At 40.8% G+C, this 17300-nt stretch overlaps 1 protein-coding gene across 6 annotated transcripts in view; it reads right to left on the bottom strand.

Annotated features, from left to right (window-relative positions):
• The window catches only part of MOSPD1 (motile sperm domain containing 1), a 41037-nt gene that overhangs the window by 2798 nt on the left and 20939 nt on the right, over nucleotides 1-17300 (bottom strand). For all 6 annotated transcript variants that reach the window (XM_007507223.3, XM_001375462.4, XM_056809376.1 and 3 more), the window contains one exon: nucleotides 7176-7337. In XM_007507223.3, the coding sequence (XP_007507285.1) occupies nucleotides 7176-7337 (162 nt within the window). The remainder of the gene's footprint in view (nucleotides 1-7175; nucleotides 7338-17300) is intronic.

Genomic DNA, 17300 nt, shown 5'->3' with positions numbered 1-17300 from the left:
CTAAGACTTGGGCTATTCAGAGACTCTAGGGTAGTCCTTGGCCTCAAGAAGCTTACAATCTATTTGGGATCCTGGGGTGTGTATGGAAACAATGCATGTGAGTATTGGCTGAGTATTCATGGTGAGCATTCCTAGAAGGCACAGTCTGGGAAAGTGTTAAAGCAGAAATAAGACCTCTGCAGGCCCTTTGCTATGCAGGAAGCAGAACATTCTAGACAAGTGGCCCCATGTGGACACCAATGTGACCATCCTTGGGGGGGGGGGGTGGGGGGGAAGGAGCGGAAGGAGCCTAGTTTGGCTATAGCAACAGATCTGGGTAAGGGAGTGTTGGGACTTGAAAGGTGAAGGGGTAGATGAACCAGACTGGAGAAAGCCAGCTTGAGAAACTTGTACTTTATGGGCAATAGGGAGTTTCTGAAGGTTTCTACCTGGGAAATGATAACATGCAAAATAGTACAGTAAGCCAATTAATCTCAAAATACCATATGAGCTGGCAGAAAGGAGGCAGGCTGGGAGCCTAGTGAAGAGAGTATGGCAATTTTCCAGCCATAGGGTCATCATGAAAGTAACTCCAGAAGGCCATGTGGTAGAACTTTCTTATTTTCCAAATGAGGAAACTGAGGTCCATGGAGGTAAAGTGACTTATTCAAGGTCATGGGTAGACTTAGAGGTGTGATTTGAACTCAGATCTTCTGACTCCAAAGCAAATTCTCTTTCCATTGTACTATGAAGTGATAAAGGTCTGAATTGGTATGGGGGAGGCATTAATGGAAAAGAAGAGACTAAAAAGACAGTGTGAAGGAAGAAATCAGTAGGACTTGATGACTAAAAGGGTACAGGGGGAAAGAAAGGAAGAGTCAAAGATAGATGGTTCAAGGGCTCAGAGTGAGGAAATAAATAGTACTGCAAAAAGGTGAGGAAGGGGGTTAATAATAAAAGAGCAAACATTTATATAGCACTTTCAGGTTTGCAAAGAGCTTTACATATGTTAACTCATTTAATCCTTACAATAGCTCTGTGAGATGCTATTATTATCCCCAGGTTACAGATGGGAAAACTGAGACAGAAAGGTTAAATGATTTGCACAGGATCACACAGCTAGAAGTATCTGAGGATTCAAACTTGGGTCTTTTTGAAGATGAGAAGTCCCACATTGTCCATTCCGCCAATTAGCTAGAAGGGAAGCTGATTTGGTACCAAGGAGTCTGGTTTTAAATACGTCTTGAATTTGGGGTGATGGCAGGATGTCTAGTTGGAATGCAGATATAAATTTGGGAGCCACAGTCAGAGGTGACAACTTCAGTCAGGATTGGAAGAGCATGTATACAGTCACATAGTGTTGGGAAGTAGGAACAGAAAGTAAGGTCATTGAGACTAAGAAGGCACCACCAGAGAAGGAGAAGGGCAGTCCAATTCTCAGTGTCACAAATGCCAAAGTGGGAGGAGTGGGGGAGATTCTGCTAAAAATTCTAGAACTGTGCAGAGAGGTCAAAGTGAAAGACATCAGAAAGGCCATTCTGGATGGTAAATGGGACCTCAGGAGCAGGCCCAGAGAGCTCCTTTAGCCAGGGAAAGGGGGGCTCGGAATGTGACTTCTTTCCTGAAGATTAACAGACAAAAGGAAGGAGAAAAGGGGCAGGATGAGGGAAAACCAAACTGAAGCTTCTGCTTTGTTTGTTTTTTAAAAGAAGAATGTTTTGAAAATGGGCTGTACCAAGAGAATGACTGAAAGCCAGTGTCCCAGAAGGGGCCCTAGGGAAGAAACCAAAAGGCCAAAGAGAATATTTACTCTCTGAAAGGGAGAAAACTGTCCTATAATCAAGAAGGAACCAAGGTAGGTCAAGACAAAGCTATTCTGAGACACTGAGGAAGGTAGGGGTACAGAGGCATTTTGGAGCAGAAAGGCTCGATGATGAATGAAGTGAGTTTACATCAAATGGTCTCAAACACCTCCTCATAACAACTCTGTGAGGTAGGTGCTATTATTATCATTTCCTGTTTGACAAATGAGGAAACCAAGGCCCAGAGTCTTGCAGCCAGGCAATGTCTCAGGCAGGATTTGAATTCCCCAGTCCCAAGCTCACAACTCTTGGCCACCAAGACAACTGAGCTGGCCAGCTTGACCTTGGAAAGGGCTGTTTCAGAAAAATAGTGGGGAAGAATGTCACCCAAATGCCAGGGGTGGAGGAGTAAGCAAGCAAGCCAGCCAGTGAGGATGAAGGAGGGGGTGAGCATGGATTGCTTTCAAGCACAATGACATGAAGAGACAGGACAGACAAAGGGCTTGAGGAAGGGGCCCAGTAAAAAGAGGTTGCACCACAGTGGCCTGCTAACTGGTCTTCCTCTTCCAAGACTTTACCCATTGAATCTGGTGATTTTCCCAATGCACAGATCTGACTGTGTTGCCCTCTCCTACAGTAAGCCTGGGGTCTTCTTGCTGTCTTCCAGAATTAGCCTCTGGTTGGCATTTCTGCCCACTTGTATTGAGTCCTGCAGGAAGCTGGGGGCTCTAAGACTTGAAGGGTGGTCTATAATGAGCAGAGCCAGTGCAGCTGAATCACAGACCACATTGGAGACAGTAAAATGTAAGATGGGAAAGGAAGGACAGAAATGCCAAACCAGATTCAATGGGAAAATGCCATTACAATGTGAGGCCAGGGACTCTTTTCCCTTTCTGTCTTCTTAGAGCTGAACATGGTGCCTGGCACATAATAAGGGCCTGTTAAGCGCTTACTGATACTGGGGAGAACTGAGCAGTTTTGAGGGCCGTCTGAGAAGGAGTCAGCAGTAAAATGGGAGAGATTCAAAATGCCTTCACGACTGAAGCAAGGTCACAGAGGACCCTCATCCATGCACCCTTACTCAGGGTGCTCCTGGAATATCTTCTTCAGGCTCTTCTCATCCAGGTAGAAAGACTTCAGACATGCATGGGCCTTTTTTTTTCTTTAAACCCTCACCTTCCATCTTAGACTCAATACAACTTATTGGTTCTAAGGCAGAAGAGTGGTAAGGGCTAGGCAATGGGGGTAAGTGACTTGCCCAGGGTCACCCAGCTAGGAAGTGGCTGAGGCCAGATGTGAACTCAGGACCTCCTGTCTGGGCCTGGCTTTCAAGCCACTGAGCCACACCCCAGCTTCCCCCACATGGGCCTTCTTGATGCTGTTATCTGCAAATATTTGGGTCCTGGTAACCTACACAGAATGGCTGTCTGATTACAGCCTGTGCTGGTAAACTTGATGACTAAGCATCTTAGATATCATTCGGTAAAAAAGGTTGTTTGTTTTTTTTAATGAACTTTTGGGTTCATAGAGACCCAGGAATGGAAGTGAAGCCAAGGGCCCTGGCTCTAGGACCAGAGCATTTGGATTCACCAACTTGCTCTGCTGCTTCCTACCTGTGGGACCTGGGGCAAGTCTTTTCCTGGACTTCCTGGGTGGGAGTTTGCCCATTTGTAAGAGGAGGACCCTATATGACTTTTGAAGTCTCTTTGCAGCTCTGGAGTTAGGATTCTAGGAGTCTCTTCCAAACATGCCTCTACTATTCTTAACAGCTCTAGAGGCTGAGGGAAAGCTTTCTAGTTAGTGTGGGAAGGCCCTGAAGTCTCAAACCCAATAAAGGGATTAGGTTCACCTTCAGTTTTTCTTTGTTCATAGAACAAAAGATCCAAAGGAAAATCTATTCTAGAGATTAGAGATTTTTAGATAAGGTTAGAATTTTTCTGTTTCTTATTGTTATAACCAATCAACAGACATTTATTAAATGCCTACTATATACAAAGCACGGTGCCAGACCTTGGAAGAAATATAATGTTTGATAAAACCAAGTCTGTGCCCTCTAGGACTCTGTGATCTAGTAACTGCACTGGAAGGGAGGGGAGGGCAGTGCATCCAACCCCAGGGATTTCATTGGTATGGAGAAATCTGGGGATGGAAATTTCCTCTGCCAATACAGGACAGCAACTACTCTGTAAACTAGTCTCATAGAGTTGCCTATGATTAGGAGACTTGCCCACAGCCACCCAGCTAGTATGTGTGTTAGAGACATAACTAGACTCCAAAGCCAGCTCTCTACCCACAACACCAAAATGAATTAGCAAATTGAAAAAGAAGTACTGCAGGAGAAGACACCCATCAGAGGAGGCTTCTTAGAAGACATGGTATTTGAATTGGGCTTTAGTAAGTGAAGTTGGAAAGGGGCATCCCAAACACAGGGATATATATCAATTGGCATCAACATAGTGAAAATGGTGAGAAGGGCAGGTTTCGAGGGAAGATGATGAGTAGTTCCATTTTAGAAAGGTAGAAATATCTGGGAGGTATTTGAAACTGGAACCCTAGGCATAGGGCAAAGAGTAGAGATATCCATTTAGGAATGACTGGCAGATTGGCAATAACAAGCCAATGAGATGATCAAAGGAGCAAATGTAAAGACAGAAGAGGGGAGAACCTTAGGAGACCCCCATGTTTGACGGAACAAAGGACAAGAAGGAACTTGCAAGGGAAACAATGTGGTGGTCTAAGAACTGTATTCAAGTACATGGTTAGAGGAGGTCAGGAATCAAAGGGTCAGAATGCACACTATAACATTCCCAGCAGACAAGCATAATGTAAAGCTTCTGCTTGAAGAAGACCTCCGAAAAGGGAGAAGCCACCTCTGGAAGTTGGTAGCCCATCCTACTCATGTAGGAAGTTTTCCCTCAAGTGAAGCCTAGATTTGCCTCTCTCTACCTGTTGTTCTTAGTTCTGCCTTCTGGAGCCAAGCAGAACAAGGCTAATTCCCTCTTCCATTTGATAGCTCTTCAGATACCTTAAGCCAGGTATTATGTCTGTTCCTCGTACCCCACTCCCCCCTTGAGTTTTCTCTTGAGGCTAAACCTGCCCAGTTCCTTCAACCATTCTTCCTATGATAGGGCTTCCCATGCCCCTTCAAGCATCCTGGTTGCTTCTCTGTACCAGCAACTCTCAAAGCCCATTTACTAAGTCATAGCAGGGTGTGATGGGTGTCAGTGGAGGGAGGAGCTGGCAAAAATCACAAAACTTTGAAGTACTTAAGCCTATTGCTGATGCTAAAGATTCTTTTACCAACTCTCAACTGCCTTCCAATTAAACTCTTTATTAGAAGTGGGAAGGAGGGGCTAGTGATGAGTCAGCCTAAGAATGGAGTCATCATGTGCATTTACCATTTATTTACCTAATGATGATGGTATCTTAGTGGAAAGGGTTCTGAGTTGGGAATCAGGAAGTGCCACTCAATGTCTCTAAGCCTCTGTTTCTCAAGTGTCAACTTGAATTTTCCATCCTTGTAGACTGTCTACATGAGAAAATGTATATAAAAGCACTTTTAAGCTATTCTACAAATTTTGCATGAAATCAGACCAAAATATAACCTCCCTTCTTGTAGTCTGTGAGACCAAAAGGTTAGGTCTACACAGCTGAAAACCAAGTAGAGAGCTCGAATTATCTCATGAATCTGGGAAAGTACTTAGCTTTACCATCATTATCTTCATTATTTAAGGTCCAGGCTGGATGGCAGCAGTTAGGAGAATTATTCTTCATCAGCCAGACAACTCAACCCAGAGTATTAAATTAGGACTCACTGTGAACTTCAAGCAGGGCTTCTTCACCTTTTCTTGGTCATAGGCTTCTCTGGCCCACTTCTCACAAAACCTATGAACTCTTCCCTTCTCAGACTACATTCATAATTGGAGGAAATGCTAAATTTCAGTGAAAAGTTAGTGAAAATAACAATTTTTTCCCATCCAAGTTCTCAGACCCCTTGGAATCTATCCCCGGACTAAGAACTCCTGCTCTAGAGGAAAACCTGCAATGGATGCTGCTGGGGGGGGGGGGGGGGGCGGGGTCTATCTTTTAATGCTTGACTTTTTTTAGCTAAAACATTTTATCTAAAAGGTGAACGATAAAGTAGAAGGCAAACTCATCAAACCTGGTGGTGACAAAACCAGAAGGGACGCAGATGATGGACCCAAATTATGAAAAGATACTGTTTACTAGATATAAATAAAAAGTCCCGTACTTTAGATTAAAAAGTAAAATCATAAAATCAGTTGCTTAAGTACAGAATAAAGAGCTGGCTTGCCAACAATTCACATGAAAAAGACTTTGGGTTTTTACCTGATTCCTTTTTCAAGGTAAAGGGATCATCCCAAGTGATCACTGTTGGCCCAACTCTTCCCAATATATGTGTTGTGTTCGAGGTAAGAGACTTGACTTTTTGCCAGAACTGTCTAAACTGGGCATCGAGAGTATCCTGTGCCAACTAACTGCACAATCTTTCTCCATTAACAGTACAGACCTGGCCACACAGTACTAGAATGAGTGGGAATCAAGCCTTCATGGCACAGGGCATAGGTTCACACTCTTATCAATCACCACAGAATACAGCAAGTAAAAGGGTAGCACCATTTTGGTTTGGCATTTTCTCAAGTTGGGATAGTTCAGATTAGCTGACTTTTAGGAAATGAGATACATGCTAAAAATATCACCAGAAAAAATTATCTAAGTTTTAATTAATTGGTTAATTAAAGCTAATTTAACTTGTTTTAAACCCTTACCCTTCCATCTTAGAATCAATACTGTATGTTGGTTTGAAACAGAAGAGTGGCAAGGTCTAGGCAATGGGGAACAATAGTGACTTGCCCATGGTGACCAAGCTAGGAAGTGTCTAAAGCCAGATCTGAACCCAGAACCTCCCATCTCTAGGCATGGATCTCAATCCACTGAGCCACCCAGCTGCCTCCAAACCAATTTAATTCTAGAAATCATAAAAATGAATTGGTTAACAAATCGATAGGAAACTGCAAGAAGGCATGTAGTTTTCATCTCATTTGATGAAAACGGAAGAAATAAAGTGAAGGGGAGAGTCCAGTACAATGTGCAAGCCTTCAGGCATATTTTGTACAGGTCTACTAAGAGAATGATTATAAAGAAAAGCAGTGAATTGTACAAATACATAAGATTTATAATGGCACCTTAGCTATCTAATAAGGCTAAATAAAAGCAGAAAGCACTCATAGAAGCTAAAAGAAAGTTAAACCTTTCAGGACACACTTTATCTGGAAGTTCCAAGGCTTTAAAAAATAAAATAAAATAAGTCCAGACCACAAAAGTGATCTGTGTAAGCTTATCTCCAAATTTAACTTAGGAAAAGATACTTACCTAAAACATAAGCAGCTACTAATTTCTGATTCACACTTAAATGGAAGTAGAGAGGCACTAGAGATTCCACTTCTCCCAAGGTGGGTAGCATCAGAGCTGCAATGCACACTATTCCCAGGAAAACAGTTAATAAACTAGGTCCTGATGAGACATTCCTGTTTTCTGTAAAAAGGAAAACATGTTTCTTGAAGCTTAAATTTTTTAAAATATAATTTAAGACAGAGTTGACCTGTGGTCTTTTAAAGAATACTTGTCAGCCATGAGGTTATGCACCCACTAATGTCTTTGCCTTATCTTTCACTAGACTTCCCTATCTGCCCCATGCCATAAGGCAGGCACCCTATGTGCCTTATCTGGGCCACTATCCCTCAGAGAGTCCAAGGAAACACTCTTCATTCTACTACTTTCTGAGTCTTGTGACATCCACGGGATTAGTCACCAGCTCCACTTGGTTCCTAGCCCCAACAGCCCATTCCCCACCACTATCCTTTGGAGCTATCCTTTTGGAATCCACCCTTTCATTATGTCCAACTCTGTAGAGCTTTTGCCATTCTACCCACTCAGAGGGTGGCAACGGGCAAGCAAGAAAATGCCAAAAGAAAAGTTTTCAATTATTTCCTTGATGGCTTCAGGTAGAAAGGGAGAACATAAGCCTGCATAGACCATGGGAGAGACAAGGTTAAAGTTGTTTAAGAGGGAAAAAATATTTAAAACCCAAATCATCCTACCGATTATTTTGTTCTATTATAGCCTACTTTGTAATTTAAAACAAAATTATCCCCTAACCTATAACTGGCAAATGAGATCTTCCTGAAATGAATTATCAGGCATTTACCCTACTGCATTACATATACACTCTCATACATTTTACAAAATGTGACAGTAACATCCTCCACTATATAGATTTTCCACTCTCGTCTCTTTCATTAAAGCAAATGACCTTTGTCTTCTTTTACAAAATAAGGCTGTTCATTCCTGGAGGCATCATGCTCACTTTAAATCAACCTCACCAAAGCCAGATCATAGAAAACAAATCTAAACTTTAGTGATAACCAATTTAGCTAAAGCAATAAAACACAAATGTTATCAAGAGAAGCTGAGCTCAACTGTCAACGACAATAACTGAAGAACAGGACTTCCGGTTAAGATGGCGGCTTAGAGAAAGCTGAAGTTCAGATCTCCGGAAAACCCTTCCGACCGATCTCAAACTAGAAGCTCCTAAGGCGCCGAAATTCAAAACGATCAACAGCACAGACCCTGGGAACCCTCCTCCTGGACCTGGACCCGGTTCAAAAGGTACGGCTCCCCTTAAAAGCCAGAACCCGAGATCACTCGGACCTCAGGGGTAGGAGCGCAGAGTCCAAGGCTCCCGGAAGCGGCAGCCGCGCGGGGCTCAGAGAGCAGGGTCTGAGGAACAACAACCCTCAGGGTCTTCTACCCAAGTCCCAGTCCGGGTGAAAGTTACTGCCTGGGGCTTCCGCTGCAGAGAGCCCGTTGGTCCGGGTGAAAGTTACTGCCTGGGGCCTCCGCTGCAGAGAGCTGGTCAAAACAACAGCAACCCTCAGGGCGGGCAAGACAGCCTCACGGGCTGGATCCTGCTATCCAAGTCTCAGTGAAAGTCTGTGCTCTCGGAGCTTGGGGAAGCGGCAGCCCATCCCCCCGCAGGCCGACGAAACAGCCTCACGGCCAGCGATTCTGAAGGCAACTTCCGGAAATCGAGCCAGGGGGAGAGTGTGGCCTCGTGGTCCGACCCTTCCATTCCAGTTCCAGTGAGGCATACTCAGTTTAACCCAGGGAAAGCTCATAGAACTATCTGCCCAGGACTAAAGCCCCTGAACACCAGAAAGAGACAAGAAAAACTAATCCTCCACATTCAGAAATGGCAAACTCCACAGAACCACAGAAGCCCCAAAATACCAAGAAAAATAAGAAGAAAGGGGCGACTTTGGACACATTCTATGGAGCCAAAATACAAAATACAGAGCAGACAGAAGATAATATAAAAGAAAATGCTCCAAAACCTTCCAAAGGAAATGGAAACTCTCCACAAACCTATGAAGAATTTGAATCAGAAATGACCAAAAAGATGGAAGCCTTCTGGGAGGAAAAGTTGGAAATAATGCAAAAGAAATTCACGCATCTACAAAACCAGTTTGACCAAACTGTAAAAGAAAACCAGGCTTTAAAGGCCAGAATCAGGCAGCTGGAAGACAATGATCGTGTAAAAGAGCAAGAATCAATAAAGCAAAGCCAAAATACCAAGAAATTAGAAGAGAACATAAAATATCTCACCGACAAGGTGATAGATCTGGAAAATAGGGGGAGAAGGGATAATTTAAGAATAATTGGACTCCCAGATAAGCCAGAAATAAACACCAAACTGGACATGGTGATACAAGATATAATCAAAGAAAATTGCCCAGAGATTCTAGAACAAGGGGGCAATACAGCCACTGACAGAGCTCACAGAACACCTTCTACACTAAACCCCCAAAAGACAACTCCCAGGAATGTAATTGCCAAATTCCAAAGCTATCAAACAAAAGAAAAAATCCTACAGGAAGCCAGAAAAAGACAATTTAGATATAAAGGAATGCCAATCAGGGTCACCCAAGACCTTGCAAGTTCTACTCTGAATGATCGTAAGGCATGGAACATGATCTTCAGAAAGGCCAGAGAGCTGGGTCTCCAACCAAGAATCAGCTACCCAGCAAAACTGACTATATACTTCCAAGGGAAAGTATGGGCATTCAACAAAATAGAAGACTTCCAACTTTTTGCAAAGAAAAGACCAGAGCTCTGTGGAAAGTTTGATACCGAAAATCAAAGAGCAAGGAATACCTGAAAAGGTAAATATTAAGGAAAGGGGAAAAATGTTATCTTCTTTTACTCAAATTCTCTTCTATAAGGACTACATTTATATCAACCTATGTATACTAATATGTGGGGAAAATGTAATGTATAAATAGGGGGTAAAGAAAGACCAAATAGAATAATGGTTCTCACACAAAGATTCACAGGGGAAGGGGAGGGGAAGAAAACTCCTATAAGAAGGAGAGGAAGAGAGGGGGGGGGTTTACTTAAACCTCAATCTCAGGGAAATCAACTCTGAGAGGGAAAAACATCCAGATCCATTGGGATCTTGAATTCTATCTTACCCAACAAGGGTAAGGAGAAGGGAAAACCAAGGGGGGGAGGGGGAGAGGGAGAACAAAAAGGGAGGGAAAGAGAGGGGGGAGGGGGAGGGAACAAAAAGGGAGGGACTAAAAAGGGAAACATCAAGGGAGGGGACAAGGGGGACTGATTCAAAGTAAATCACTGGACTAAAAGGTAGAGCCGAAGAAGAAAAGGTTAGAATTAGGGAAGGCAATCAAAATGCCAGGGAGTCCACAAATGACAATCATAACTTTGAACGTGAATGGGATGAACTCACCCATAAAACGTAGGCGAATAGCAGAATGGATTAGAATCCAAAACCCTACCATATGTTGTCTTCAAGAAACACACATGAGGCGGGTTGACACCCACAAGGTCAGAATTAAAGGATGGAGTAAGACCTTCTGGGCCTCAACTGATAGAAAGAAGGCAGGAGTGGTAATCATGATATCTGATAAAGCCAATGCAAAAATAGACCTGATCAAAAGGGATAGGGAAGGTAATTATATTTTGTTAAAAGGGACTCTAGACAATGAGGAAATATCATTAATCAACATGTATGCACCAAATAATATAGCACCCAAATTTCTAATGGAGAAACTAGGAGAATTGAAGGAAGAAATAGACAATAAAACCATACTAGTGGGAGACTTAAACCAACCATTATCAAATTTAGATAAATCAAATCAAAAAATAAATAAGAAAGAGGTAAAAGAAGTGAATGAAATCTTAGAAAAATTAGAATTAATAGACATATGGAGAAAAATAAATAGGGATAAAAAGGAATACACCTTCTTCTCAGCACCACATGGCACATTCACAAAAATTGACCATACATTAGGTCACAGAAACATAGCACACAAATGCAAAAAAGCAGAAATAATGAATGCAGCCTTCTCAGATCACAAGGCAATAAAAATAATGATTAGTAATGGTACATGGAAAACCAAATCTAAAACCAATTGGAAATTAAACAATATGATACTCCAAAACCGTTTAGCTAAAGAAGAAATCATAGAAACAATTAATAATTTCATCAAGGAAAATGACAATGGCGAAACATCCTTTCAAACCTTTTGGGATGCAGCCAAAGCGGTAATCAGAGGCAAATTCATATCCCTGAAAGCTCATATTAACAAACAAGGGAGAGCAGAGATCAATCAATTGGAAATGCAATTGAAAAAACTCGAAAGCGATCAAATTAAAAACCCCCAGCAGAAAACCAAATTAGAAATCCTAAAAATTAAGGGAGAAATTAATAAAATCGAAAGTGATAGAACTATTGATTTAATAAATAAGACAAGAAGCTGGTACTTTGAAAAAACAAACAAAATAGACAAAGTACTGGTCAATCTAATTAAAAAAAGGAAGGAAGAAAAGCAAATTCACAGCATTAAAGATGAAAAGGGGGACAGCACCTCCAATGAGGAGGAAATTAAGGCAATCATTAGAAATTACTTTGCCCAATTATATGGCAATAAATACACCAATTTAGGAGAAATGGATGAATATATACAAAAATACAAACTGCCTAGACTAACAGAAGAGGAAATAGAATTCTTAAATAATCCCATATCAGAAATTGAAATCCATCAAGCCATCAAAGAACTTCCTAAGAAAAAATCCCCAGGGCCTGATGGATTCACCTGTGAATTCTATCAAACATTCAGAGAACAGTTGACCCCAATACTATACAAACTATTTGACATAATAAGCAAAGAGGGAGTTCTACCAAACTCCTTTTACGACACAAACATGGTACTGATTCCAAAACCAGGCAGGTCAAAAACAGAGAAAGAAAACTATAGACCAATCTCCCTAATGAATATAGATGCAAAAATTTTAAATAGGATACTAGCAAAAAGACTCCAGCAAGTGATCAGAAGGATCATTCACCATGATCAAGTAGGATTCATACCAGGGATGCAGGGCTGGTTCAACATTAGGAAAACCATCCACATAATTGACCACATCAACAAGCAAACTAGCAAGAACCACATGATTATCTCAATAGATGCAGAAAAAGCCTTTGATAAAATACAACACCCTTTCCTATTAAAAACACTAGAAAGCATAGGAATAGAAGGGTCATTCCTAAAAATAATAAACAGTATATATCTAAAACCAACAGCTAATATCATCTGCAATGGGGATAAACTAGATGCATTCCCAATAAGATCAGGAGTGAAACAAGGATGCCCATTATCACCTCTACTATTTGACATTGTACTAGAAACACTAGCAGTAGCAATTAGAGAAGATAAAGAAATTGAAGGTATCAGAATAGGCAAGGAGGAGACCAAGTTATCACTCTTTGCGGATGACATGATGGTCTACTTAAAGAATCCTAGAGATTCAACCAAAAAGCTAATTGAAATAATCAACAACTTTAGCAAAGTTGCAGGATACAAAATAAACCCACATAAATCATCAGCTTTTCTATATATCTCCAACACAGCTCAGCAGCAAGAACTAGAAAGAGAAATCCCATTCAAAATCACCTTAGACAAAATAAAATACCTAGGAATCTATCTCCCAAGACAAACACAGGAACTATATGAACACAACTACAAAACACTCGCCACACAACTAAAACTAGACTTGAACAATTGGAAAAACATTAACTGCTCATGGATAGGACGAGCCAATATAATAAAAATGACCATCCTACCCAAACTTATTTATCTATTTAGTGCCATACCCATTGAACTACCAAAATACTTCTTCACTGATTTAGAAAAAACCATAACAAAGTTCATTTGGAAGAACAAAAGATCAAGGATATCCAGGGAATTAATGAAAAAAAACACATATGATGGGGGCCTTGCAGTCCCTGACCTAAAACTATATTACAAAGCAGCAGTCATCAAAACAATTTGGTACTGGCTAAGAAACAGAAAGGAAGATCAGTGGAATAGACTGGGGGAAAACGACCTCAGCAAGACAGTATACGATAAACCCAAAGATCCCAGCTTTTGGGACAAAAATCCACTATTCGATAAAAACTGCTGGGAAAATTGGAAGACAGTGTGGGAGAGACTAGGAATAGATCAACACCTCACACCCTACACCAAGATAAATTCAAAATGGGTGAGTGACTTAAACACAAAGAAGGAAACCATAAGTAAATTGGGTAAACACAGAATAGTATACATGTCAGACCTTTGGGAGGGGAAAGGCTTTAAAACCAAGCAAGATATAGAAAGAATCACAAAATGTAAAATAAATAATTTTGACTACATCAAACTAAAAAGCTTTTGTACAAACAAAACCAATATAACTAAAATCAGAAGGGAAACAACAAATTGGGAAAAAATCTTCATAGAAACCTCTGACAAAGGTTTAATTACTCATATTTATAATGAGCTAAATCAATTGTACAAAAAATCAAGCCATTCTCCAATTGATAAATGGGCAAGGGAAATGGATAGGCAGTTCTCAGATAAAGAAATCAAAACTATTAACAAGCACATGAAGAAGTGTTCTACATCTCTTATAATCAGAGAGATGCAAATCAAAACAACTCTGAGGTATCACCTCACACCTAGCAGATTGGCTAACATAACAGCAAAGGAAAGTAATGAATGCTGGAGGGGATGTGGCAAAGTAGGGACATTAATTCATTGCTGGTGGAGTTGTGAACTGATCCAACCATTTTGGAGGGCAATTTGGAACTATGCCCAAAGGGCGACAAAAGAATATCTACCCTTTGACCCAGCCATAGCACTGCTGGGTCTGTACCCCAAAGAGATAATGGACACAAAGACTTGTACAAAAATATTCATAGCTGCGCTCTTTGTGGTGGCCCAAAACTGGAAAACGAGGGGATGCCCATCAATTGGGGAATGGCTGAACAAACTGTGGTATATGTTGGTGATGGAATACTATTGTTCTCAAAGGAATAATAAAGTGGAGAAGTTCCATGGAGACTGGAACAACCTCCAGGAAGTGATGCAGAGCGAGAGGAGCAGAACCAGGAGAACATTGTACACAGAGACTAATACACTGTGGTATAATCGAACGTAATGGACTTCTCCATTAGGGGCGGTGTAATGTCCCTGAACAACTTTCAGGGATCCAGGAGAAAAAAAACACCATTCATAAGCAAAGGATAAACTATGGGAGTGGAAACACCGAGAAAAAGCAACTGCCTGAATACAGAGGTTGAGGGGACATGACAGAGGATAGACTTTAAATGAACACTCTAATGCAAATACTATCAACAAAGCAATGGGTTCAAATCAAGAAAACATCTAATGCCCAGTGGACTTACGCGTCGGCTATGGGGGGTGGGGGGGAGGAAAAGAAAATGATCTATGTCTTTAACGAATAATGCTTGGAAATGATCAAATAAAATATATTTAAAAAAAAAAAATAACTGAAGAACATTTAGTGACTCACATTCTTAATAAGAATAGATTTTCTTTAAGAAAAAAAATTAATTATTAAGCCATCACTTCAACAAGGATTACTAAAAACCCCATCAACTTCCCCAAACCTACATGAGAAAAAAATTAAATAAGGTTGTTATTTTTTTAATTGCAGCAACTAAAAAAAAAAACCAACCTAAAAACTTCCTTTGTAAATTCACAAGGCACAGACTCACTCAGTAAAACATGAGCAAAAAACCTCCAAGTGATTCAGAGAAGCAGAGAAGTAGGACTGGAAGGGGACCTCAGAGGCCATCTAGTCCCAACACCTTCATTTTCTATAGGGGAAAACTTAGTCTCAGGGAGGTGAGGAGACTTGTCCAAGGTCACACATAAAAGGAAGACTAAGAACGGCAACCCATCAGGTCCTGAAACTCCAGACCCAGTGCTCTTTCTACTGGGCCACAAAGCCTCTCTGTTAGTTCATCCCTTAATATGACTGAAGTCATGCTAGTTGACTACTTTTCAGATATACAGATATACAGCATCCTCCATTATTACAAGTGACATTTTAAAACCACAATTTTAAGCACAATCATTTTCCCTTAAAACATACCTTCAGGATGGCTCCAAGAGTAGGAGAAAGATGTAATCAGAAGTTAATGTGATATAAAGCCAAAAGGGCATCAAAAAACTTAAATTATAGACATGGAAAAAGAAAGGAGATGTACTTTTGGTAGCTTTTAAATATAATTTGGTTTATAGTTCCAGCTTAAATGCTTTCTGAATTGCTACCCTTTAACCCCTACTGCCTGCAAAAACAATTTTCATCTTTTTGACATTTTCCTTAATAGTCGACTCTTCATGTTCCAACCTTTAATGATTTCTAAGATGTGCCGGAAGGCAGCAATTCTCCCTAGGCTACCGTATTTGTTAATACTTTTACCTAAAAGCTCCAAGCTGTGGGTTGAAACAATACATAAATGGGCATCTTGAAAGTCTTGCAGAAACTAAATTCATCTAGTCTGTCTCAGTATTAATTCAAATAAAAATTTCGCTTCCAACCATGGAATTCTAGACACCAAACACAAGCTGTTTACTCAAAAGATAATAGAAGATGGCCAGAATTTCACTCTCTTTCATTACCCATTCTAAGGAATTAGAAGGCTAGCTATCTTGTATAGTGGTTAGGGAAACAGACTGGAATCAAGAACTGGGTCCAAGTCCCACCTCATCCATGTACATTAGAATAGAAGCTCCTGGAGATTGTTTCATTCATTCTACCCTATCCCTAGTGCCTGGCAAGGAGTAGGCACTTTAAAAATACATTTGTTGATTGACTTGGCACAAGTCACTTGACCTCTCTGTGTCTCAGTTTCCTCATGGGTTAAATGGAGGGATTGAACTAGATGGCCTCTAATGTCTCCTCAGCTCTAAATCTCAAATCATAAATGAGATTTTGGGCAAATCATTCTGCATCCACTGGTCTCAGTTTCCTTCACTATAAAACAAGGGGTTTGAATTAAATGGCCTTTAAGACCCTCTGAAAACTTGATTTTCTGCATAATACCTAGGGAAAGAAAACGGACTAACTTGCCAAAAAAGAACAGGATTTGCCACACAGGGCTGAAGGCATTTGGCTGTGGCACCTCTTCTCTTCAGCAGGGTGCTGATGGCCACAACTGAGAAAAGGAACCCAACTGTCCCCAACCTTTCCCCTCCCACAAAGAACCTTCTCATTTACAAATGGCTTATAGTCAGATGGAGGAATGGGGGCAGGGATGTAACCTCACTGACAAAAGCCTAATACCACATGTCTCTATGCCTTTTTCTTTTTTGTTTTGTTTTGTTTGTTTGTTTGTTTTGCAAAGAGGCAGAATTCTTAAAGCACAAAAATGTGCCCCCACTCCCCTCCTCAAAATAAAAAACCAATAGAAACCAAAAAGAAAAGAACAAAAGGTTTCCATAAGAACTCTCCAAATTATAGTTTTTGTTACTCAGTCATATTCTCAATCCTGATATACTTACTCGGGTCTGAGAGCATGTTTCCTAATGCATTTTAATACCCATTTCCCTGTCTCCCATTTTTAAAAAAGTGATCCCAAGGAGTGGAAGTATATTATTATAGAAAATACTTTACCATTCCTCATATTAAATAAGCTTTAGTAATTAGATAAATGTTGCCCAGTGACTCAGTTATTTTTCTTGGTGGGGCAAAATAATTACAGGCTAATTCAGTCTCTTAATTCAGTACTTCAAAGATTAGTGTGGGTACTGCCTCCACCAGCTCCGATCATAACTCCTCTCTCACCAAGGAGCTAGGTGTCCACAGTGGTTGTGGTAGAAAACTCCATCCCATGTTGTCAGCATGGTGAGGAACCTGTCTGAACTCAGTGAAGCTGACCCTCAGACAACAGCCAGATCAGGCCCAAAGCCAGGCTCAGCTACCAGAAATTCTTCCTTACTTTAAATGCCCTTTTACTCTTTCCAGAAGAGGTATTTTAAAAAAAGTCAGGAGAGTCTAGTGGATTTAGAAAATGGACAAAGCAAAGCATTTCAACTTCACAAACTGTTCTGACATCAAAAGATAGCATCAACA

This window comes from Monodelphis domestica, chromosome X, assembly GCF_027887165.1.
Source record: "Monodelphis domestica isolate mMonDom1 chromosome X, mMonDom1.pri, whole genome shotgun sequence".
Lineage (NCBI taxonomy): Eukaryota > Metazoa > Chordata > Mammalia > Didelphimorphia > Didelphidae > Monodelphis > Monodelphis domestica.
This window is presented reverse-complemented; position numbering and strand designations above follow the sequence as displayed.